The 26,902-nt window shown below is 43.5% G+C and overlaps 1 protein-coding gene across 1 annotated transcript; it reads right to left on the bottom strand.

Annotated features, from left to right (window-relative positions):
* Positions 1-14,966: 14,966 nt before the first annotated feature.
* Positions 14,967-25,808, bottom strand: PHF13 (PHD finger protein 13). Its single transcript, XM_072156280.1, has 4 exons — positions 25,215-25,808; positions 19,297-19,398; positions 18,151-18,739; positions 14,967-16,901 (listed from the first exon to the last, which is right to left on the bottom strand). Exons 1-4 carry the CDS (start codon positions 25,248-25,250, stop codon positions 16,675-16,677), a joined length of 954 nt encoding a protein of 317 aa, XP_072012381.1. The 5' UTR covers positions 25,251-25,808; the 3' UTR covers positions 14,967-16,674.
* Between the last annotated feature and the right edge of the window lie 1,094 nt (positions 25,809-26,902).

The following is a 26,902-nucleotide window of genomic DNA, read 5'->3' as shown; positions in this document are numbered from 1 at the left end:
AATGCTGAGAATTTTCGGTTTCATGCATAACATCATGTCTTTTGAAGAGAACTAGTATTCTCGAAAGCTCAATATTAAATATACTCAGCATCAAAAAGGTATCGCCTGATTTTTTCATTCTTCGAGAGCTCAACCACAACCCTCTAATACAGTTCCTCATGTGGTGGTGACCCCCAACAATAACATCATTTCTTTATCACAACTGTAATTTGGCTACCAATATGACTCCCCACCCAGTAGTAACAGCACCTTCCCCCAGTTGTTAGTAGTCACAGTGATGTCCCCAGTAGTCAGTAGTCACAGTGATGTCCCCAGTAGTCACATCGCCTGCCCCCAGTAGCCAGTAGTCACAGTGATGTCCCCAGTAGTCACATCGCCTGCCCCCAGTAGCCAGTAGTCACAGTGATGTCCCCAGTAGTCACATCATCTGCCCCAGTAGTCACAGTGATGTCCCCAGTAGTCACATCGCCTGCCCCCAGTAGTTAGGGTGATGTCCCCAGTAGTCACAGTGCCTTCCCCCCTAGTACCTAGTAGCCACATTGATGTCCCCAGTAGTCACAGCACCTGCCCCCAGTAGCCAGTAGTCACATCATCTTCCCCCACGAGCCAGTAGTCATAGTGATGGCCCAAGTAGCTTGCCTAGTTTCTCTCTGTTCTTGCAACCTTCTTCACTGTAATGCTTAAGACGCAACGCAGGCAGCACGTAATATCATCATGTGTCCACCTTCGGCGGGTCATCTCTAGTCAAAGGTCATCACGCATTGCGTTCTGTGTGATATATGAAGAGCGTATTTTTTTAACAAAAGGAACTTGTGGACCTTTATACAAGTGTGTCTCAATAAATTAGAATATAGGAAAAGATTTTTTTTTTTCATTAATTCAATTCAAAAAATCTCATCTTCCTCTAAACAATACCCCGTAGGTGCTCTATGGGGTTAAAGTCAGGCAAGTTTGTTGGCCAATCAATCAGTGAGACTGTGGTTATTACACCAGGTATCGGTACTTTTGGCAGTGTGGAGAGGTGCCAAGTCCTTCTGGAAAAGAAAACTCCATCTCAAAAAAGGGACCAGAGTCTTAGTGGCACCTGGTCTTCACCACAGCCAGCCGCAAAGTAGGTTGGACTTGCTGCGGCAGGGTACCACTTGTTCCACAGGTTCGACCTAGCCTGCGGTGGCAGCCGAGGTTGAGCAGAAGACAGTATCGTGGTCGGGTCCAGGCACAGGGTCAAGGCAGGCGGCAGAGATGCAATGTAAAGTCCAATCCGGGGTCATCAATGGGAGAGTCCAGGCAGATGGGAACGGGAATACAGGCACACGGGATCTCAGGAGCAGGAACACACAGGAGCAGGAATGCAGGATACACAGGAAGATACAGGAACGCAGGATAATCACTAGGGAGCTTTTTCTAAGACTGTGAGGCACAAAAAGACAAAGAAAATGGCCAGCGCCAATTAGTGGCACACTGGCCCTTTAAACCTCCCAAAGCTGGCGCTAGGACTCAGGGTGACAGGTGAGAGGCGCTGCGCCTGTGGGCAGTGAGGGGTATGGTTGAGCCCCCGACCAGCGATATGGGTCGTGGGAACACGCATGACAGTATCCCTCCCCCCCTTCAGGCCTCCCCCTCCTTTTGGGCTGAGGAGATCATGGTCCAGGATGTTGTCCTCGGGCTCCCAAGATTTCTCCTCTGGCCGAACCCCTTCGAGTCAATCAAGAAGAACCGTTTACCCTTCACCGTCTTTATATCAAGGATCTCCTTTACTTCATAAATGTCAGAGGAGTTAGCCACGGGAGCAGGAGGAGATACTTGCCGGGAGAAGCGGTTCAGGACAACAGGCTTGAGGAGTTCGGCATGCGCATGGTGGGAGGAAGGCACAGCTTGTAGTACACCGGATTGATGCGAGTCAGGACTTAGAAGGGACCTAAGAATCATGGACCAAGCCTGTACCCACGAATCTTCAGCTGGATGTACCTAGAGGTTAACCACATGCTGTCCATAAATAATGAAGAAGGGAGCGGAGCGAGAATATTATATGAGAATTCCACCTACAGCAACAGAGCCGACCAGTTGTCTTGATGGGCAGAAACAAAATGACGGAGGTAACATCCCAGAGTCTGGTTAACCCTCTCCACTTGTCCATTGGACTGAGGGTGGTAAGCTGAGGAGAAATCCAACTTTACCTGCAGTTGGCTGCAGAGAGAACGCCAGAAGCCGGAAACAAACTGAACTCCCCGATCAGAGACGATGTGTAGAGGAAGACCATAAAGAAGATATTTTGTAAGAAGAGGCTGGCAACACGTGGAGCAGACGGTAGACCTGAAAGAGGGACAAAATGAGACATCTTCGAAAACTGGTCTGTCACCACCCAGATGACAGTATTGCCCAAGGAGGATGGAAGGTCCGTGACAAAGTCCATAGCCACGTGTGACCACAGGCGACTGAGTATCGGCAATGGAAGCAAGAGACCAGCCGGTTTCAGACGGGAAGGCTTATTATGGGCACAGGAGGTGAAGGATCCCACAAAGTCCCGAACATCCTTGACCAAGTCAGGCCAGCAGTAGCAGTGGGAGATAAGGGCCACTGAGCATTGCATCCCAGGGTGCCCACCCAGGCGTGAAGAATGTCCCATCCGCCTTGAAATTCTTCTCCGCAGTTTGGAAGTGGATCATTAGGTTGAAGCGGGATTAAGAAGTTGAGCTGTCTGGAGGTACGAGAGGTTCTCATGATCTGTGTAAACACAGACTGGATGGCGAGCTCCCTCCAAAAGATATCACCATTCTTCCAGGGCAATTTTAATGGCCCAAAGTTTTCTATAGAGTAATTCTTCTCTGCGGGAGAAAAGGTTTTGGAAAAGTAGCCACACAAGAGCGTTCCACCTCCAGGATAAAAGGCTTCTCTGTATCAGGATAGAGATAACAGGAACCATGGCAAAGGCGGACTTTAATTTTGTGAAGGCCGCCAAAGGCCAGAGGCGTGGATTATCGCCCTTCTTGGTGAGCGCCACGATGGGAGAGACCAGAGTAGAGAAATGTGGGATAAACTGCCGTCTCAAATGCTAGTAAAACCTTGCACTGTTCAATGTATACCAGTTTAATTCATAATGTAACAAGGCCCACACACTAAATATTAATCATGTTTTGTCTGGTACTGTATCATGTAACATAATAAAATTTTGTACATAGTTTTTGGCCATTATACACACTTCTTTCTTGTTTTTTCTTGGATAAACTGCCGGTTTTAGTTCGCAAAGCCCAGGAACCTCTGAATGGCTCGAAGACCTTCTGGGCGCGGCCACTGCTAAACTGCTGACAGTTTGGCTGGATCCATCTGGAGACCTTTGTCGGAGATTATGTAACCGAGGAAAGGTAGGCTTTGTTGGTGGAACAGACACTTCTCGTAAAGATGATTATCCCGTAGACGGCCAAGGACTTTCCAAACATGAGACTGGTGGGACTCAAGGTCCAGGGAGAAGACTAAAATGTTGTCCAAGTAGACCACAACACATGTATACAGCAAATCTCGAAAGATGTCATTGACGAATTCCTGGAAGACAGCTAGAGCATTACAAAGTCCAAATGGCATCACATGATATTCGAAATGTCCATCTCGGGTGTTAAATGCTGTCTTCCATCTGTCAACCTTGCGGATTCGGATGAGTTTGTAGGCCCTGCGCAGGTCCAGCTTGGAGAAAATCCTGGAAACGCCCAGGCGGTCGAAGAGCTCCGTGATCAACGGCAGGGGATAGAGGTTCTTTACCCTGATCCTGTTAAGTCTGCGATAGTCAAAGCAAGGATGCAATGAGCCGTCCCTCTTGATAACAAAGAAGAATCCTGCACCCGCAGGAGAGGAGGACCTTCATATTAAACCTATTTGCACGTTCTCCTTGATATACTCCGACATGGCTGTGGTCTCTGGTATGGAGAGCGGGTACACCCGACCTTGGGGAGGAGAGGTACCCAGGCAACAACTCAATAGGGCAGTTGTATGGGATGGTGAGGCGGCAAAGTTTCTGCCTGCTTCTTGGAGAACACATCAGAGAAGTCCCGGTGGCAGGTTGGTAGACCTTCCAAGGGCTTGGGAGACACGTAGGAGACCAAGACGGGTACTGGTAGAGGCTCCACCATACAGCGGGACTGGCATTCTGGACCCCAATTAAGGATTTCCCCCGTCATCCAGTTGAGTACTGGTGCATGGAGATGCAGCCACGGAAGGCCCAACAGGATGGGGGACGTGGACTGAGGTAGTACATATAAGGACAGTCTCTCCTTGTGCAGCACACCGACCTTCAAGAAAAGAGGCTCGGTGCAGTACTGGACCGGGTCAGAGAGGATTTGGCCACTTACAGAGGAGGTGACCAATGGCTTCTCGAGGCGAACCACTGGGATGTGATGTCGGGAGACCAGAGTGGCATCCACAAAGTTCCCTGCGGAACCGGAGTTCAAGAAAGCAGAGGCCTGAATCTGGGTGCCGGTGCCAATGCTGAGAAACACCGGAGTCATCAGGCGTGGAGAAGCTTTGCTTACACCTAGGGACGCTTCTCCCCAGAACCCTAGGTGCTGGCATTTCCCAGACGCTGAGGACGGACTGGACATGTCCCGATGAAGTTATCTGGACTGGCACAATAAAGGCAGAGGTTTCCCTGGCGTCTTCTGATGCATTTCCAGGAAGAAAGTCTGTCTCTGTCCACCTCCATAGGCTATTCTGCAGATGGTACGACTGGAGGCTGGAGCGGTCTTTGGAAAGCAGGAGCCAGGCGAGGAAGGCGTCATGGACGGACTTGCGGTTGCTTGAGGCATGACTCTTCGGCATGCTTCCTAAACCGCACGTCAATCCGGGTGGCCAGGGTGATTAGACCACTCAGAGTAGACGGCAGATCACTAGTGGCCAGAGTGTCCTTAACATGAGAGGAAAGTCCCTTTTTGAAAGCTGCGTACAGGGCCGTGTCATTCCAGGAGAGTTCCAAGGCCAGGGTATGGAACAGCATATTCTCTCACGGAAGAGTTCCCTTGGTGCAGATCCAACGGCACAGTCTCAGGCAAGGAGGCCCATGCAGGTTCTTCAAACACGGACCGGAACTCCGCCAGAAATGCTGTGAGAGTAACTGTGACCGGGTCGTCTCTGTCCCAAAGAGGGGTATCCCAGGCCAGGGCTTTCCCGGAGAGGTGGCTGATGATGAATGCCACATTGGATCGCTCCATGACGAATTGAGACGGCATGCATTATATGTGCAGGGAGCACTGGGTTATAAACCTCCTGTACAACTTGGGATCGCCATCATACTTGTTGGGCATTGACAGCCTAGGTTCAGCGGCAGGAAGACAGGCCAGGGTAGCAGAAGCCGCAGGAGCAGTCTCAGGAGCCTGTGGCTGTTGCTGGGCCGCTAGCAGCTGTTGCAGCATGGTGGTGACGTGTCCCAGCTGTTCGCATTGAGCGACAATCTGCCAGGATTGCTGGACCACCGCGGGCGGTGGTACTAGCCAACACCTGGGACTGGAGTATAAGTGGCACCTGGTCTTCACTAGTGCCCGCTGCAAAGTGGGTTGGACTTGCTGCGGCAGGGTACCACCAGGTTGTTCCACAGGTGCGACTAGCCCGCGGTGGCAGCCGAGGTTGAGGTACCTTAGCAGAAGACAGTCTCATGGTCGGTCCAGGCAGGACAGGTGGCAGAGATGCAACGTCAAGTCCCTGCCGGGGTCAGCAACAGGAGGTCCAGGCAGATGGGAATGGGAACACAGGCACACGGGACACAGGATACGGGAACTCAGGAGCAGGAATACACGGGAGCAGGAACAGAGGATACATAGGAAGACACAGGAACGCAGAAGACACAGGAATACAGGATAATCGCTAGGGAGCTTTTTCTAAGCCTGGGAGGCACAAAGTTCCAGCAGGGTTCGCAGGAAGAGGCAGGGTTAAATAGATTACCTGAAAATGGGCAGCGCCAATTAGTGGCGCGCTGGCCCTAGGAGTCAGGGACACCTGTGCATGGAGCGAGGCCAGGACTCGGGAGCGGGGACAGGTGAGAGGCGCTGGCACTGTGCCTGCGGGCAGCGGGGGGCACGGGTGAGCCCACGACCCGCAATATGGCAGGCAGCTTGGATTGTGTCTCTCCACTCTAACTCCAGACTCTGGGGCCGTGATTTCCAATTTACTTATCTGAAAACAACAACTTGCACCGCCATTCAACAGTCCAGTCTTTTTTCTCTCTGGCCCAGGAAAGACACCTCTGGTGTTGTCAATTGGTCAGGAGTAGCTTGACACTTGGAATTCGACACTTGTAGCCCATGTCTGCATATGTCTGTGTGTGGTGGCCCTTGAAGCATGGCGTTTTCTTAACAATCCTATGAGGGCACAATTAACCCACTTGTTTGCACACCATTTTCTACCACACTTTTTCCTGCCACTTAACTTTCCATTTATATGTTTTGATACAGCACTCTGTGAATATCCAACTTCTTTAGCAATTACCTTTTGTGGCTTTCCTCCTTGTGGAGTATGTTGATGACTGCCTTCTGTACATCTGTCAATTCAGCAGTCTTCCCCATGATTGTGTCGCCTACTGAACCAGACTAAGGGACATTTTAAAATGCTCAGGAAGCCTTTTTCAGGTGTTTTGTATTAATTATAATATCTTTTGGGGTTTCCTTGGTTGTAAGTCAATTATCAACGTTGAAATAAATAAACACTTGAAAAAGTTCATTCTGTCTGTAATGGCTGTTTGTATATATGAGTTGCACTTTTTGAATTGAATTACAGGCAGTCCCCTACTTAAGGACACCCGACTTACAGACAACCCATAGTTACAGACGGACCCCTCCGCCCACTGTGACCTCTGGTAAAGCTCTCTGGATGCTTTACTATAGTCCCAGACTGCAATGATCAGCTGTAAGGTGTCTGTAATGAAGCTTTATTGATAATCCTTGGTCCAATTACAGTAAAAATTTTGAAACTTTGGGACAAAAGAAAAAAATGTGTCTAGAACTTCAATTATAAAATATACAGTTTCAACTTACATACAAATTCAACTTAAGAACAAACCTCCAGACCCTATCTTGTACGTACAGACAGTACGGGGACTGTCTGTACTGGGAAAAAAATGCTTTGAAGCATTTGCACCTGTGATTGCTGTTATTACTTGTGTTATATAAGGGATGATTATTTGTGTTATCTCATATTCCTCATACAGTGGCTCAGCAATTATAAAATAACATCCACTTGACTAATGCTGAAGAGCAGGGTTGTCACAAGTCGTTCTGTGACTAATGGAGTGACCCTAGCACATGGGATGCAGTGTTTCCTGTCATGTGTTCATATCATTGAGATCTTGGTTCTCATAACTTCACACATTATAAAGTGTCACACTGGAGCAGGAGGTACAGAGAGTAGACGCTCGATATCAGGAGGCTGCATCCTCAGCTTCTTGACGGTCATGTCATCTCAGGCACTAATTGTTGTGGGTTAAAGGGATATTCCCATTTTGGCAAATTAATGTTATTGTTTGTATGATGAAAAGTTATATAATTTTCCAATGCACTGATACAATTCTGTATCAATTCCTAACAGTTTTCTAGATATCTGCTGTCTGTCCTTCTATTGGAAGCTTCTATGTTTAGTTCCAGTGGATAAAAATCTGACCATGGTTACACAGGTGCACGCAGGGCCGCATCTGCCATGAGGCGAGATGAAAATGCCGCTCTTTAAAGGCACTTTTATATAGATGTAGGTGGCTTCTATATATATTTATACTGGGGGGACTGTATAAATTTATATGGGGACAGATTCTGGCCCCATATAAATAAATACAGCCCCCCCCCCAGTATAAACAGAATCTGTCCCCATATAAATAAATACAGCCCCCCCCCCCCCAGTATAAACAGATTCTGATTATACAGGGGGGAGGGGGGCTGTATATATTTATATGGGGCCAGGTTCTGATTATACAGGGTGGAACATTATATATTTATATGGGGCCAGATTCTTTTTTTTCGGGGGGGGGGGGGGCTGTATATATTTATATATGTGTGGCTGTATAAAACTGGGGGGCTTCTAAATATAATAAAACTGGGGTAGGGAAATCTACCGTATATATGGGGCATGTTAATAATTAAACCAGTGCTACATGGGAGGCTGTATAAAGTCAAACTGAGGGGGATATAAATATGGGGGCAAAATATTAATTAAACTGGGAGGAACTATATGGGAGCTGTATATAATTAATCGGGGGGTGAATAGCGAGGCCTTTAAATATGCTATAATTCCAGTAGAATATAAATATATATAATGAAGGGATGTTTTATATGTATGGGAGAGTGTGGTCAGTTGTGTTGTGAGGGGTATAAAGTATAAATCCGGAATAAAGTCCTCCTGATGGAAGAGATTGTCATCTATAAGGTACTAGACGCCACTAATGACTCTCAGAACCTTAAAGGGCACCTACCACCCCGATTCTACCTATAAAGGTAGAAGGGGTGGTAGGTGGATGAATGGGACGTGAGGATAGCCCTTTTTGGGCTAATCCTCACGTCTCGGCTATCTTTTTATAAAGTTTATTGCGGGCATATGCAAATTTATTTATGCGGCTGATGGGGCGTGGAGTAGCCGGACATGAGGCTACTAGTCGCGGCTACTCCACGCCCCAGTAGCCACATTACTCCGCCTACCATTTAATCTTCAGCGCGCAGCTCCTCATAGCTGCGCGCCCTCGTCTGAGTCCCCTGCGTTCTGCGCATGCGCAGAACCCCGGCCTTTGGCTGCGCAGCCGCGGCTCCGGGGCCGGAGCTACTGCGCATGCGCAGTAGGCCGCAGATGCCGGGGGACTCGGACGAGGGCGCGCAGCTACGAGGAGCTGCGCGCCGAAGATTAAGTGGTAGGCGGAGTAATGTGGCTACTGGGGCGTGGAGTAGCCGCGACTAGTAGCCTCATGTCCGGCTACTCCACGCCCCAGTAGCCGCATAAATAAATTTGCATATGCCCACAATAAACTTTATAAAAAGATAGCCGGGACGTGAGGATTAGCCCAAAAAGGGCTATCCTCACGTCCCATTCATCCACCTACCACCCCTTCTACCTTTATAGGTAGAATCGGGGTGGTAGGTTCCCTTTAAGTCAGTCACACAGTGTCAGGGAGCTGCTTGTGGGGATGTTACTTGTTAGTAAAGTTTTCAGCATTTACTTAACAGGGAGCGGGCAATGGAAGAGGAGGGGGGGCAGCATTTTAATATTCGCCTCAGGCAGCAAATATGCTAGAATAGCCATGCACCTGTGTGACCATGGACAGATTTCTGTCCACTGGAAGTAAATAGTAGAGTGACAGCAAGCAGAGATGCAGAAAGTCATGAGGAATTGATATAGAAAGTATATTGGAAAATTGCACAGCTTTTCATTGTTCAAACAATAACCTTTATTTGTTGAAATGGGAACACCCCTTTAACTGCTGACCCAGAACAGCTTGCCCATGTTGCTGTATAGTGGATGGGCTTAAGACTAGTGATACGCAAGCCAGTTTGGCCCAAGAAATTTAATCCTTATGTTTGCTTGATTTACCAGACCGAACCTAAACCTACAGACATGTGGCCTGTTGCATACACTAGGATCCTGGAGCCGGCTGCAGCAAATTTGGTGTAGAATTCATCTGGGTGGACAATCCTCCAGACGCCAGAACCTCCTAGTATATTGGGTGCCAGCAGGTGGGATTTGATAACTGGCGCAAAATGTGCCTAGTCATGATACATTCCTTCCGATATGTCAGATGGGTAGGTCTAGATTCGATCCGGTAAATCCAGAGCAGGTTTGATGGAGCCAGCTTTCGTATGTATCACCAGCCCTAAACAAATGCTGCACATCCGGCCTTTCAAATATGGTAGAATATTTTTTTTTGTACATCAGATGCTTATTGTAAATTAAAACAAACACTATTGTTATGGAATTATTCACTTATTTAAAGAAAAAATGGTCTAAAGAATCTTAGTGCTGAATTCTCCCACTTTTCTTTATACTGGATGCCTGCAGCCAGAGGAAAAGACATCCTTTGCACTAAAACAATACAAGGGCTGAATGGAATGAGTCGCAGGTGAACAGGAGGGATGGTCTGGTAATTTTCTTTGTGGACCGTGACAGTCATGTGTTATTTACATGTAGCAGACACTCAATATGAGAGGATGGGCAGAACGTTCAATAAGTCCAGACTTACTGAATGCTTTGCCTTGTCATTATCAGTTTGGCCTGGGGGTCTTTCTAAGCATTAAACACCAGAACTGAGTAATCTCTCAGCATGTACATCCTGTAGACTGGAGACTTTTAAGCCTCTACTCCCTTTACTCACTAGCAGTGGTCACCCACCTTTCAAACCACTCCCAGCATTCCCTGAGAAGGAGATCACTACTGTACAGATATTCAGAGGCAGCGGCAGTCCTGTCTCCAGAGTTGTCCAGTAAGACTGTAATTATAGAGGATTGCACTGGGCAGATCCCAGGAATGTCATCCTCACGTTGCCTCCGTGGGGACTGATGAATGATGTGGAGGAGGCTGCAGATGTGGTTAGTAATGTCTTGCTGACTCATGCAAATAAAATGTCATATTGGACACTTTCACCCTAAAATTACCATCAATCAAAGGTCTGAGCTTGTTGACTTTCAATGACACTCTATGATGTCAGATTCCCCTTGTTATTGGATTTCCTCATAAGAACGCCCCATACAGCTGAACCGTAGAACCATGGCTACTCCATGCCCCCCCAATTTGGTGCTTTTAGATTTCATCCTCATAAAATGATATCTGATTTATTTTCTACATTTTTTTTTTAATAATAATAATTCCTTTATTTATATAGCGCACACAGATTACACAGCGCTGCACAGATCTTGCCAAATCAGTCCCTGTCCCCAAGGGCTCACAATCTAAACAACCTCCTAGTATGTTTTTGGAGTGTGGGAGGAAACCCACGCAAACACGGAGAGAACATACAAACTCTTTGCAGATGTTGACCTGGGTGAGACTAGAGCCCAGGACTCCAACCCTGCAAGGCAGAAGTGCTACCCACTCAGCCACCATACATTCAGATTACACATGAATCCAGGAGATGTATATCTCCATCTATAGAGATAGTCGTGATTTATGTTTATCTTTCAGCTCTGTACAGGTTAAAACTCGGTCTAGTACATGAAGCCTATAGCATATTATGTAGTAACAATTTAACACATTTAACAATTTGACATATTCTGTAGATACATTTACAACAGCCACCTTCTCTGTAGTGCCAGTCAGCACATCTAAGCCTCTCATCCCTACCATTAATTTATGGCGCTTCCAGGGGTAACTGCATCAAAGAGTCCAACTATCCGATTAGACTTGCATGAGCAATCATCTTGTTGAGTGGATGGTAATGAGAAGAGAGATGTAGTCTTTGTTACAGAGAAGAGGGCTGACAAGGTCATTGTGAATGTAAGACATGAGGGGTTAAAGTTCAGCTGTAAAAAATATTGTTATCCAAATGATATCACTGCAAATGTAATGTGTTATTCACGTTGGTTGTATACGTGGTGAAATCACTATATAGAATATCATTATGGGATTGTTCAGGGAGACTTAATAATTTAGAATAAATAAAGTGGAATTCCCACAGCTACCAGATTTCAGCTTATAGTCAGAAAGCTGGGATCATAGTGGATAGTGATCATAAGTTCTGCCCTACTTTTACTTTGCCCCAGGAAAAGTAAATGTGCCACTTGTTACTTTTATTGTGGGGCCTAAGTGGACAAAGCAAAACACAGGCATTTAACCCCTTATCACCGATGCTCATTTTTAGTTTAATGCCCAGACTATTAAGAATCTGGCTTGTGTCATCATAAGTGGTTGGAGAGATACTGGAAAGAAGAGGAGGAGAGGTGCGCTGACCTCGTGAAGTAGTCGTGAAGGGGTTAATTATATGCAGTGAAAAGTGGCCGCTCACCTGGGGGCATCGGGTAATGCGCTTTGGAGGATACCATGCATCGGCAGCTAGTAGTCCCTTCAGGTCTGCAGTGTCCGTTCCAGTAGGCGGATTGGCAGAGTGATACTGTGAAGTTATCCCGGAGAAGCGTTGAAGGGAGATGTCAGCGCCGCGTGGATCCCCAATAAGTGGTTGTAACTTTGGAACGGCTTTACCATATCCTGGTGAATATGAGATTTTCTCGTGACACATTGTACTTCATGTTGGTTGAAAAATTTAAGTGGTAAAATTTTTTGAAAATGAAAATTTAGCAAAAATGTTAAAAGTTTGAAATGTTCTGATTTCTAGGTAGTCCCACCCACCCATATACCTTGATAACTAACATTTCTACAATGTCTGTTCTATGATGAGTTTTTTATGCATCCTCTCATTTTTCTAGGATAATATTAGGCTTAGAAACATAGATGATATTTTTCTCTTTTTGATAAAAATTGCCAGGACTCGTGTATTGAGGGGCAACTCTGCTTGCAAGTGAATTTGAGAGGGTAAAATAATAATAAAACCCTGTAAATTACCCCACTATAAAAACTACAACCCTCAAAGTATGTAAAATCCATCCATTCTGGGGTATCAGGACATGACCAGGCATGGAATAAAAGCAGCGCCATTCAGAGCAGATATGTATTGTCACAATGAACAGGCTAGAAAATTTAAAACACTTTTTGGTAATGCGAACATATTTGGGCTTATTTGCGGGATGAGATACACTGTATAGATAATTCATTCTGGGGGTCTATAGCTTAATGAGATTTTATTAACTATTTCAAGCACTTTTTTGCCCACTCACCGTAACATAAAAATAATATTTCATTTTTATTCTCGGCAATACCTCATTAATTTTTCTTAATATTGCTCAATTTTCTGAGCAAAACCAATATTGGAGAAAATCATATTTGTTTTAGTTTGCGTGGGTTTCCTCCCACACGCTAAAACATTCTGATAGGTTGATTAGATTGTGAGCCCCATGGGGACTGATTTGGCAGCTCTGTGCAGCGCTGCATCTGAAGCATAACTTCTGTATATTCTTTTATTTTTGACAGAGCTGGTTGAGGGCTTATTTTTTGTGAAAAGTAACTTTAATGGTATCATTTTGGGGCATTTTTGATCATTTAGAATATTTGTTGTCAAAAAAAAAATTACATGTAGGGAAGTTTAGCGGGTTTTTTTTTTACGCTGTTCACCGGGTGTAGTTTGAATATGGCTTTAGATTTATTGTACGTGGTGATATCTAGGGGTCTGTATTTTAAACTTTATTTGGTTTTTATATACAAGTGTGGTGATTAGTGAACATTTTATAAAAATGAACACCCCCCCCCCCCCCACACACATTTTTTTTCCCCTAGACTTGGCATTCGTCCTATCTTATGGCAGTGTGTAATGCAAATAACTGAGCATGCTGTCGGGTCAAGGCTGAGCATGGTGAACAGAGGACCTGGAAGCCTAGGGGAACACCCCAAGGCTAGATGGATCCCCCCAGTAAGCTCACCAGGGAAAGAGAGGGGGGGGGGTCCAATCCAGGGGGAATACCCTTATAAGCCATGGACGTGCTTGACTGTGGCATGTAAAAAAAAAAAAAAAAAAAAAGTTAAAAAATAAATAACTCCAATCCCGGGTGTTAGTGATAGCACAGCCCAGTACCAACACGTGCAGGAGACTGCATCAGAAGTACCTTTAATGACTGCCATAAAAACCCACTCTGGAAGACCACTGAGGAAGCAGTATATATTAATGTTTAAGGCTACATTCACACACACGTATGGGAACGTATATACGGCCGATATATGTCCCCCATACACTTCTATGGGCTCCCGGCACAGTACGGGCAGCACCTTACCGCTCAGAAGCCCGGGAAAAGATAAGACATGTCCTATCTTTTCCCGTGTTAAGGCGCCGTGCCCAATATGTTCCTATGGAGATGGGCGAGGGTGAGCTGCGCTCACCACCTCCTCCTCTCCCCCCGCGCTGCCGTGTGCCCGCTGTGCTATGGTACAGCGGGCAACGGTAGTGTGCATGTAGCCTAACAATGTTGCTGGTGTCCGTGAGGTATTCAAGGTTTTTCCACCACTTAATGTGTTGTCTGCCTGTTTTAAGAAACCCACTCACTGATTTTTAGGGTTTTATTTAACACAAAATGATCAACACCCAAATGAAATTAAAATATTGATATCTTTATTTACAAATGTACAGAGTTTCACAGAAACATTCTCCTTGCAAATACACAAGTCTTGTACATCACATAATGTTTTCCGATCTGTGCTCTATATATAGCATGTTCAATGCTTCTCTCAGTCTAATACAACAGAATATAACCTACAAAAATGAGATATTTATATATCTATATTTATATATACAAAAACTTCCAATGTAGTTCGAGATAACTGAGAGTAACCTGAAACAATGCAAGACCAAAACACCCTAAAAGACAGGAAAGAACAAGTCATAACCAGCGCACTTTTTATATTATAAAAAAAAAAAATAATATATGTATATCCATGTATGCTCACCAATGTTTTGTTCCTTTACTTTTGGGGAGGCGAAAAAAATGCACTTTAGTAAGAACTTAAGTAATAGCTCCATAAAATTATTCCAAAGACACCTACTTTAGACAGTGCCAAACACATGAAGGTGAAATAAATCTTGGTCGTTTGGTAAGACCATCTTCAAAAATAGTTATTACTGGTCAATGGTTCAAATGTGCCTTAACAAACATGTGATTCAAGATAATTAAGCCCTCTCTGTATCCTTACAGAAAATATCACATTAAGACACATGGCCATATACACATTAGGCGGACAATATACATAGATATGTGCGTAGAAGACTAGACAGGCATCGCATATATCACAACCTCTTGGTTTGGTCTCTGGTGTAATAGTTTTTCTTTTAAATTTGTCTACATAAAGTATGTACTTCAAAAGTGTAGAGCATGAAGTCATCAAGAAGTGATTACAAAAATAAGTGATGAACAAAAACTAGATTTAAGAAAAAAAAAAAAAAAAAAAAAACTCTTGTACAATGGCAGCAAAGGGTTTAAATGGTTAGATAATTTTTTTCACCAATTATGCAGCAGCTAAGGCTTTTGTTTAGAAACGTCTTTAAATATTTAATATCTCTCAGTAAACAGGGATCATATGCCATCTAGGACGCACAAAAATTTTTTATTTTTTATTGCCTTTATTGATATTGGTAAGAGGAGGTAAAATGACCTATATATTATCCACAGGATATTGTGAAAATGCCTGGTCAACCACAACAACCAATCCAAGTGTACATCCACATTGTGCTACAACCAGCTTGCATTCGATTGGCTGCCAATTGCAACTCTCCTTGCGCCAAAAGTAAAAAATGTTGCTGGTTCTGTCAATTAGTGTAAATTCTATTAAAATACTGCAATCCCACTTCCTATAAAAGATGGCTAACTAGCATAGAGCCTATAACATAACCCATGTGTGTTCTCCATTATAAGAAGGACGGCCATTACAGGTATGGGAGTAAATCATTGTGTTGATTTCTCCTTCTGGGACCTAAATCTATGAAATCAGTTTTATACTCATACAAAAAGTCCTTGGATTTATATAACCCACACAACAGTCCACCACTACAGTCCACAGCAGCCATTTTGTATTCATATAAACATGTTATACTAACCACAAAATGGCTGCCGCTTTGCAAAGTGAAGAATCCTTAAAGTATCCTTTTAAAATACATTTTCGGTACCCATGCTTGTGAATAAGGGGAATGTCCCATAGCAACCAAAAGGTTTGCAAAAAACTTTTCACAGGATGTAATTGGAGTGACTGCTGTGGACAAGGTGGTTATTACATTCATGGCGCACCATCTACACTATGACAGGACAGGATATTTTACCATAAGGTTCACAAGGCGTAAAAAAAAAAAAAAAAAATTGTGGCTAGCAAGTAAAAAAGTGTGAAGCTAACGAAAAAGACATTAAGAACATAACATTTTTTTTTTAATTCTCTAAAAACTCCCATACCACCCCCTTCAAAAAAGAAAATCTGCTTATCTTAAGACAGTGTTCCATGACTGAAATAGTACAGACAGAGGTAGATAAAGCAATGCATTAGGAAGCTCCCATGTGGAATTATTCTTTCACATGCATGTGTGTTATTCATAACTATTCATACCAGAAAATTCAAAGTTTTTTTTTTTTTATTTACGATTTATTGATAAAATTAAATAACACACAAGCAGGCGAAAGTAATAAACATAAAAAACCCCACACAACACACACACTTTGCTCCCAATCTTTCATACATGACCAGAAATAATTGTTACATCTACAACGTATTGCTGTCGAACCGCAGCATTTAGATATACTTTCATCTTTAAACCATTTATTATTATTTTGGTCTTGCTGGTAGAAGAGGATCAATGTTTTAAAGTTGTAAATGTATACATTTAACCCCAATGCTGCCAGGTGGTCAAAGGAACTGTAATCAAATAAAATTATGGAACTTTTTATGGCTGACTTGAAATAGACCCTGATGGGGTATCCAAAAAAAAAACAAAAAACAAAAAAAACTTTCTAGTCTATAAATGTGCCAATCCACGGGAAAAAAAATTGTTTACTGAAATTGTATTGTCTTTTAACGCGCAGTTGTGTAGCCGTGGTTGCTTTGTTTCTTTGTGTGCACGCATCGGCTATTCCACTTTTACTGTCTTTTTTTGGTTCAGTCCAAGAACAGCTTCCTACAGCCCATACGTGAGCGGTTTGATCGCCGGATGTCAAATTTTGTGTCTCGGCACTTTTGGCAAACATAGATTTCTGGAACATTGGACTTGCGGATTTTGGCACAGGACAGGTGAATCCAAGTATTGCATTCGTTGCATTCGATCATCGGCCGGCCTGCGAATGGCTTCATGCAGAAGCAGGTGACAAGATGCCAAGATTCATCATCTGCAATAAATAACACTCAGATATGATATATGAAACATTACTTTTTTTTTTCAACACATCATCGATAACAGGTAGCAATAGTTTATAGAAAGTGGCACCAAGAGAAAGTAGTCACATATGAACCTATATTCAGAATCCAGAAACAGTTTTATGTCCCCTTTAAGAATTATGCCTCCCACTGATGCCAGTGACACAATGAAGCATGAATGCAACATAAATCCCAATCCATCAATGTAATTAAATTCCACAATCCAACGAAAGCTTATTGAGGCCTATTGAGGTGTTGATGATTGCATTTTACCAGGGAGAAAAATAAAAAATAGGGACACCCCCCCCCCCCCCAAAAAAAAAAAAATACTGATTGGAAGAGCCGCGTAGTGCTGTAACAATGTACTGATTCCAAAAATGGACTCAGTTTTAATTAATGCGACACAAGACGTTGCTGGAAAGAGCAAAATGAGGGATTAGGAAATTCCTAGGGACTTCATTCACATGCTGGGTGGTGTGCTGATAAAGGAGGGGGCTAAGGGAGACAAAGAATTCATTAGGACCCAAAGGCTATAGTCAACGGGGTGCTCTAAACAAAAACTCCTAATACATTTTGGGATCAAATTTTGGAACAGAATAATATCATAATCCCTTCCCTGGACAATTAAGAAATGCTCACCAGAAACTGTACGGATTGTCTACAGTAAACAAAATGGCCGACAGTACCGAAGCCCATGCTGTATGGAAAGTAGCCAAACAGACTGAATTTTTTTATTTAGCAAACAAACAGTGGCCCAGTTTGGATGTTTGAAAGGACTTTTACTAATGTTCCTGAAGGCAACAGCATAAGCAGTCATTAAAAAAAAAAAAAAAAAATTGTGCACACTACATTTAATACAGACGGCTCAATGCGGCAGCCATTTTGTGGAATGCCATAAACATGAGATGGCAGCTTACCACAAACCAAAGCAATGTTTTGTAGAATATACAAATAAATGAGTATAATAATTAATGCTTAAACTGGCTATAAATACCTGTCACAAGTCTTCTATTTAAGATTCCATTGTAAGTCAGAACTATGATAGAAGTGGCAGCCATTTTGTGCACTGAACAAATAGTCAGTCATGTCAATGTTACTAATTTAAAGATTTGAAAGTTATTCTGACAGATGCCTTTAAATAAGGGCTCCAAATGAGCTTGGTTATGTCAACTCATGACCTTATAAGACCTATGGCAACCAGGAGCATATCACCCATCTTACCTGAGTCTACCATGATGTCCTCATCATTCCCTGTGCTGTCTTCATCCCGGAACACCACCTGCTTGCCCTGCCGTATCACTGTTCGTTTCCCCAGGTTTACCTCAGAGTACTCAGTCTTTATGTCCTCTGTCTCAGAGATCATGGTGACAGAGGTGCTGTCCATACTGTTATTACAGCTCTCAAATACCGGGTCTGGGGCCTCATGCTTTGGAGACATTTTAAGATCCAGTGCGTGGTCTAGCACAGGAGCGGGCATGCTCTCTTCAGGCATCGGGTCCTCTGGCTCTATTTTTATAAAGGTCTTCAGGTATTCTTCCTCCTTCATAACCTGTTGCTCCTTTTTCTTTAACTTTTTCTTCTTTTTTATTTTGTCCAGTTTCTTGCGGTCCAGTAGGAAGCTGCTGAGTTTGGGCCGCTTCAGCATGGATGGATAAGAACGATCATGCTTCAGCTCTCCAAAGCTTCGTCGTTTTTTGATCGGCAAAGCTCCAGTAGAGGAGACATCCTGAAATCTGGAATCCCAGCTATCACTGTCTATGGTGCTTCCTGTGCTGTTTGGAGGGCTGGATCCAGCTCTAAGAGGAGACTCCTGAAAAATAAATATCACATAAAAATTCAGTGGCAGCAGCCATTTTGTTGGCCAAACCAAATTTTTCCCATCTGCTAGTAAATATCAGGGACTAAAAATGTAATCTTTGTGACGTCATTGGTGGTATATACCAAGATATTGTTACCACCACAACAGCTAGAGCTACTGACTAATCAATAATTAGTACTATTAAAAATACAAAAAAAAATATTTTTTAAAGAAAAAAAAAAAAGTTGGATTTTATTTCCTTTCCTGTCAACCCTGGTAAATTGGACAATGTCCCCATTCGGAATTTTCACTACATTTTGAACTCCACTGTCAAAATGGGTGGAGCCACGCTATCTGCTGTAGCCCAGGACCACCCATCTTACAGTAGAGAACCTAATTAGCATATTGAAAAAACAAACAACAACAAAAAAAACAATGCTAGCTTGGCTGACAGCACCGCCCGGAAATCAATGATATTGTTTGGGAATATTGGGGTCTAAAGAGCAACATCTATTGAAAGAATGGAGGAGAAAGGTTCTCTGTAAATGCAGCAGTATGTGACAACTTACCTCTTCTGGATATGGTATGTAGCCAGCATATGCCAGCACAAACGTACAGAATTTATTGAAATCCTCCACAGTCCTCCTCCGTCTGTAGTTTGGCGTTCCATCCTAAAATATAATAAAATATTGCTTACAGTTTAGAATTTTAGCCCCATGTCAGACAGCAGTTAAATAGCTACGACTTAACCATCAAGCAGCCTACAGCAGACGGTGCCAATTCCAGTTTAGAAACTGAAATTTTTTCTTTACCATTTTCTCCATTCACAACCAGGATAACCTACAATAGGGTAGAGCCAAATCGTAGACTGTTTTCAGATGTGTGACAGCTGAGCCAACTGTAATGTGTGCACTTCTGAGTCTCAAAGCCAAGTAGATGCAATACCAGGACAAGCCTCCTGGGGGAGCTTCTCGATCCCATCACCCATTGTAATTAAAGGGGTTGTCCACTTTCAGCAAATAATTGACATGGTTTGTGTAATGAAAAGTTATACAATTTACCACTTTACTTTCAGTATCAATTCCTCACGGTTTTCTAGATCTCTGATTGCTGTCCTGCTATAGAAAAGTGTCTGTTTACTTACAGTGGATAGAAATCTGTCCATCTTCACACAGTTGCACGGCTCGTTAGTATCACAGACGTAATCAGAGCTGTGTGATATAACGTGCACCTGTGTGACCATGGACAGACTTCTATCCATTGGAAGTATAGTAAACTATGAAGCTTTCTATAGGATGTCAGCAAGCAGAGATCTAGAAAAACTGAGGAATTGAACAGAAAGTATATTGGAAAATTGTATAGCTTTTCCTTACACAAACCATATCAATTATTTGCTGAAAGTGGACGACCCCATTAAGGTTAAAACATGGCAGTAACTGCCAGAACCTCATTGGGATAGGAGTGAAAGGCAAGCATATGCATTTTATTTTTAAGCATCCCCGCCCCCCCATAAAAAAAAGGTATATAGTTAAAGTAATTTAAAACCTGGACCACCCTTTAAATAATGCTGTTATGAACTACCTATATGTTAAATAATATATGTAATACACACAATATATGCATACATATGTGCACCATCGAGTAATCTAGTCAAACCACAGGATAAACCTGCCAAATTTTTGTGTTCATGCATATAAAAACCACACCCTTATTAACATATGCACTGAATAATATTTACACAGCAATGAACATATTATAGGAGCTTATGAAAACACAATCACAAGGATCCTTTATGAACACTAAGCATAGATCACCAGATCCCCTGGTGGACAAATGTAGTACTGCAGCAGAAGCCAAATGCTGAATCTGCAAGCAGGGCGGCATTTAACCCTTTGTTGCGATATCCACACCTGTTCCTGACAAGCACAAAATGTATACAAGGATCGGAATAAATTTAAATATTATAATAATACAAGTTTTCCTCTTTTGTCAAGGTCTTCATCGGTTTTATGGTAAAGCTGGGTTAAGGCTAAACTAACTTTTCTAGTTGTATACCTAGTTAATAATTTATATAATTTTAAAACCTTTTATTATAATTATTATTATTATTATTATTATTATCTTTATATAATTTAATACCATTATTTTCTGTAGTACAAATAAAATACTACATTAGAGTTCAAATGGTCATATGGAACAATAGGCAATCCCTCGATACTAAGAATTATCTTAATCTATAGCACTGGGTTTACTTAAATGCTGGGCGGGCCAAGACTACCACCTCCATCTTGGCCAGTAGAACTAGTTGCATGCATTAATGGGGGGTGTATCTATTGCATTTGTCACCAGCTCTGAAAAGATGTTTGGATCTTTACCAGAAGAAGTTGTATAGGAAACCCCACTCCTTACTGCTTACAGCAAAGGCAAAATGGTGGAACGAACAACATCACAGAAATGCCTATTGCATGTCACCATACATGGTGCACACACAAGAGACAAGACAGACTGGAAAGGAGGTCATGTTCTTACTGCTATCTGAAATACATGATCATGCTAGCAAGAGACAGGAGATTTCTCAGCAGTTTCCAACAGGATCAGCTGGAAATGGTTGGGGGCAGCCCAACAGAAATGGGGGGCACAGGACAGTATCCTAAAGCAGTATCATGTTTCTCAGACAGCCGCTTAATACATACAAACATCTATATCTATAGGGGAGGCAGAGGACAGCTATATGCAATATGCCAAAGTAGGGATTGCAATCACAATGATAAAGAATAGTTAAAAGAAAGAAATTCCCATATGGGCGACTTATAGCAGCAGCCCTTCATAAACCACCTACATGTATATGAGGCGATGAGCCATAAGAGGAATGGCTGATGTCAGTCACATAGAGAGATGTAAATGTTCCAGGAGGTTCTGAGGGCTGGATATATGCAACACAACCAATCACAGGGACATCCCACCGAAGAACAACATCCCCCTCTGCTTACAATGGTTGATAACAGGCAACAATACATATTTAGCTGCACAGATTAGATATAGTGCCCCTTTAATTCTCCATGGATCAAAATCACCTAAAGCTCAGTAGGCTTCAAGAGATCCAAAACAGATTTAATGCCCCCACCTATGCAAACTCAACTGGCTCTTTAGCTAGTGACCCTTCCATCTATGTCATTTAAATCCTTCACACCTTTCCCAACCTTACATGGTGGTATTTATTGGTCTACAGCCCTTAAGTGGGTGTGCAAAGACTTGATGGAGGTCTACAAGAATGGTGCCATTGTCAGATCCCATACAAAGAGAGCTTGCTTTATCGCTATGGATCTTACAAGGGTTAAATACGGTTGGTGACCAAGGACAGGAAGGTTATACACGTATGTAGACAGCACATATATGATGTATGCACACATAGACATACAAAGTCTTAAATATACAGCACATATGTCTATGACACATCCATATGTATATAGTGCCACACAGTTTCTATCCATACTTAATGTATACAGCACACAGTTCTTGTACAGTTCACATATTTGTGAATCATACACAGCACATATACAGTTTCTATACAACTAGGGATGCGCCACCTGCTATACATGTAATTACACAGCACCATTTGTGTATACATACAAGTGTACCAGGCACTGCATAGAGACGCCATTGCCTATAGGATAATCTTATATTCTGGGGTATGATAAAGAATGGCTGGACAATTATACAAGCTCGTTTACCTATATGTGTGACCCCCTGATCCTCATAGACTAAGCTCTTGTGAACAGGGCCCTGACTACTATTGTTCCATTTGACTGTTATTACTCTTTATGTCTATTTTATTTGTATACATGTTCCCCAGAATCTGTAAAGCGCTGCAGAATATGATAGTGCTATACAATAAAGATTATAATTATGATGGGGTGCAGTAAAACAGTGGGTGTATATAGTAGAATGATGTATGGGGCCAGCCTTATGCTGTCCAGACACTGGCAGAGACCTTGCCAGACCGGGATTCCTTAGCGTTTTACACCATCTGGACATTATGTCTGGTATACAAGTCCCATCTACATAGCAGGACTGTATGCATACAATGGGAGCACGGATTACTGTGAGCTTGTCATACAATGCTACCAAGCAGACTGCTAATATCTCATAATCTGAGAAATACATAAAGTCTTATTCATTTTATGTCAAATAGTAGTATCTAGGAGACAACTAGTATCACTACCAACTTACCCTAAAAGGTATGTGGTTACTTTAAGACTGACCTTGGATACAGCAGGCTAATGTTCAATAACTGCAATCTATAACTAGGGACTGCTATACTGGTAAATGAAATATAAATATTGATACATATAACATATTGGATGTGGCTCAGCTACACTTAACCTTTTGCCCTGCCAGACTACTATCAGAAGGGTCCTGATCAGGGGGTACATGTTGCAGTCTCAGGTGCTGGGGCAGGGGAGGGGTTATATGGTGAACACTGGAACTGCAGCCTTCAGGGACATCCCTAGCCCTAGTGACACTATAGGAGGAGACTGAAGGAGAGCCCAAGGGAGGAGCCTGACTGTGACTGACAGTTAACCCATGCAACCCTTCTGTTTTTTGGGTAAAGGCTGAGACAAGGCATAGAGAAAACCAAGAGATCCCAAATGACTTGCATGACCAAACACTAGTTAAAATTCATGGGGTAAAGAGTCTCATCCCACTTGAGATCCCTAATCTTCAATGTAACAATATCATTTAGATACATTGTAACAACCCAGGGAAGTATGTGATATCTGGGTTCTAAAAAAGATCCTAAGCACAACCCTTAAACCCCACAATGTCCCAGTGTATAAGCATCCAAATACTGGAGGGGGGGCTTCTTATTAACTCCCCCCCCCCTCACCCCTGCCCTGTAGACTGGGAGCCTCAGTGATACAATGTAACAAGCAACTCCTCCTCTTGGCTGCTGTCCAGACACACAATAACCATTTTAATGTTTGATAGTAGCACAAATGAGGCTGGAATCGGGGGAGAAGTGCCTTTATACAGTTGACCCTTGTCCTGTAAAGTAGTGAGGGGGTTCTACAACGACTGGTCAGACTAAGATTAAGATTAAAAATGGTCACAGCAGGAGCTGCCCCCCTCCCCCCACCTCCAGCAGCCACTAACACGTTGTGGGGTTTTTATATCACACAGAAATGTACAATTTATTATATCTATAGGAAGGATATATTTAATAAGTAACATTAAGCAAAGGCTGAGACAAGGGGAATGATAAAGAAGGGGGGAGGGGTCCCCCTATTTCCTGCACAGACACCCCCCTACTTTGTAACACAGATGAGGGCACCCCCTATCAAATGTCAGCACCCCCAAGGACAAGAACCCCCAACCGTTTTCATACTAACCCACAAACAAAGCAGATAAGGAATACTAGAGGGAGTGGGTGTAGTCTGGATTATCTAGCTACCCTGATCTCCCATCCGCCTGCATTTCACCATAACCAGGGGACACCTCCAGGGGGGCTTTAAGCACTTCAATAAGGAGGTTCACACTCAGAAATACCGAATTTGAAGTAAGTTAACAACCCTTAGACCCTCTATTAACACTTTAGAGTGACATCCTATCTTTATTTTAAAAGGTGGGCAAGTGAACACCAGGTTTATGAATAGGGGGTCCCCACATACCCATCCACCTCTACAGCACCCACAAATTGCCTCTATTGGAGAGTAATGCAGATAATTTGCCATTATAATTGAATATTACAAAGCTGGCAGACTGGCAGCTGCTTACCAAGACCTAAACAGTGGTGGGCTTCACTGTCTGGGTTGGAAAATGTTAAAGTAAAATATAATCAAGCTATTTGTGGGGGGCAAACACAGAAACACCCCCATAACAGTGGAGTCGGGATCACAGAAGTGGGGTGATCGTCTGCATGGAGAGAGCTGCTTCACCTCCTCCAGCCCCATCCCCCACTATGTCCACACTACCTTACACACTCACTTTATTCTGATCAATCCACTAAAACAGGGGGTTACTAACCATACAAATGCCCTCTGTACCCCAGTCACGCCTCATAGTCCTGACTGAGAAGTGCATTCAAGATGGTGATTTTCTGGTGATCACACTGCCAGGCATAGATACCTGGAGAGCACAGTTTACCCCACAGACAATAAAAATTATCTACAATTGTCCTATAAGAAAGAGGGGGGCTACCAATGCCTAGTAAAGGGCACGGGCAAGCACATGGGGGGCTCCTCTGAGGGGCCACAGAAATACTTTTTTTTGTTGCAAGGACAAGATGGCGCAAGTTGTAATGAGAGATGGGTCAGGAGTGAGTGTAACAGGACTGATCTATTAGACAGCACAGCTCTGAGGTACAGAGACATGGCTGGTGTGGAGGTGGTGGGTGAGCGGAGCTTGGGGTACACACACATAAGGGGTGCTGTGGAGAGGGGGGGGGAGAGTACATCGATCCCTATACAGCAAAATAAAATAACCTTACCTCTGAATCAAAAGTTGAGGTTGATGCAGTGTCCATGAGTGGGGGGCAGGGGAGAAACAGAAGCAAGGAAAGGCAGTCCAAGGGAGGAGTGGGTGACCCTCAGAATGTAGGGGATCCAGGGAGTGTGCTGAACAAGGTAGCAAGAGGGGAGGTCAATCCTTTGATCAGTAGGAGGTCTCCTTCGATGGGGAAGGGGGTGCTCTTGCAAAAGTTGGGGTGCAATCCTAGGGAGGGTCAGGTGTCCAGCCCAGGCACATCCAAGCTCTCCAAACCGTCTCCGGGTGTGAGTCAGTTCATATCTTCACACCGAGCAAGCACCATATCATCCCCAGGAGCAGACCACCCCACTACAGATCCCAAACTGCCACCCCCCAAAAAAAAGGCTCGCTCTGCCGTGCAACAGCCCCAGCCAACTCCTCCAGCTTTCAATGGATCTCTCGTTTTCTTTGCTCTCCTCTCTCCCTCTCACCCTCCTAGTCTCTTCTGATGTCACTGACAATTTGCTTTTGTTAATCTCTCCTCCTTGGTAGGATTGGTCAGTCTCTGGAGGAAATCACCCACATCGCAGAGAATGCCGGGACTTGTAGTTTTATCTCTGCCCTTTTTTCTATTTTTTTTTCAATTAGCTTTATTCGAAACGAACAAAAGTTTATAGAGGGGGTGTTAAAAGTGCGTTATTGGCGCAGGAAACGGTCTGCTTTGGTCAAAGGAGGTGGAGTTGGCGGTGGTTTGATCTAGTGAGGTTGTGTTTTCATTAAAACTTTATTGCAAAGGCCGTGTTTGTTTTGTAAGGGATTTTTGCTGCATGGTATACATGATATATATGTATATGTGTGTGTCTTGACGAAAAGCATGAATCACGTGAGCGATGTGGGCGTGGCTGTCATAAATCAGATAATAGGGTGAAGGCTGGAGTGCTGTGCTGGGCATGTCTGTGTTGCCATGTGCTGCTAGGTCACATCAATAGAAGTGGGAGTAGGAGGTGGGTGAGGGGTTTCCTCCTCTGAGAGGGAAGTGATCCAGGGAGGCATGCTGGAGTGCAAGAGAGGAAGAAAGTCTGCTCGCATGGTTGAAATATCAAAAGTCTGAAAATTTTGTGGCGTCTTTTCACACCCTGTAGATTTTCTGCTGCGAAATTGTGTGCCCCAAATTCGCAGTGTACCCTAGTAGCAGCAAAGCAAATCGGTCCTGATAAAAAGTCTACTGCGAACATTGACACGCCAGGCCGCATTCACATGCTGCGGTTTAATTGTTTTTACGTAAATGCGATCCACGTGAATGCTGTTTGCAGCATTTATAATGCAAAGCGGGAAAATCTCTGACAACATAGCGATTCTGCAACAACAAAAGCTCGGTAAAAAGCTTTTTATAAATTGCAGACTGGGTGCAATCACATGGGAATGAGCCCATACACCATGTGATCCATCTTGTTACTACTTCATCTATCAGCCTCCTGCTCACAACGAGGTTTTACGGATTTGTGCTACTTGTATATTTACAGCTAGCAAACATCCCCATTCACTTTATATGGGCTCGTGCACAAGGCCGTGGATTCCGTGGAGCCGGCTCCTTTTCGTGAACGCTCTTAGAGCCAGCTCGTTTGCGAACGACACATCGCTATTCCATAGATAGGATATGCTCTATTTTTTGCAATGCGGCTTCCCAGCTGACAAGTCCTGTGATGGGAA

This window comes from Engystomops pustulosus, chromosome 6 (genome assembly GCF_040894005.1).
Source record: "Engystomops pustulosus chromosome 6, aEngPut4.maternal, whole genome shotgun sequence".
NCBI lineage: Eukaryota > Metazoa > Chordata > Amphibia > Anura > Leptodactylidae > Engystomops > Engystomops pustulosus.
Note: the sequence above shows the minus strand (reverse complement) of the source record. Positions and strands in the feature narration are given on the sequence as shown.

Excerpts from the sequence above, each read along its gene's own strand:
- PHF13 (XM_072156280.1), bottom strand. The coding sequence starts at position 25,250 with ATGGACACTGCATCAACCTCAACTTTTGATTCAGAG. Across the intron at positions 18,740-19,296 it reads ACATACCATATCCAGAAGAG|GAGTCTCCTCTTAGAGCTGG; the intron begins GTAAGTTGTCAC and ends TTTATTTTTCAG. Across the intron at positions 16,902-18,150 it reads GGACATCATGGTAGACTCAG|ATGATGAATCTTGGCATCTT; the intron begins GTAAGATGGGTG and ends TATTTATTGCAG.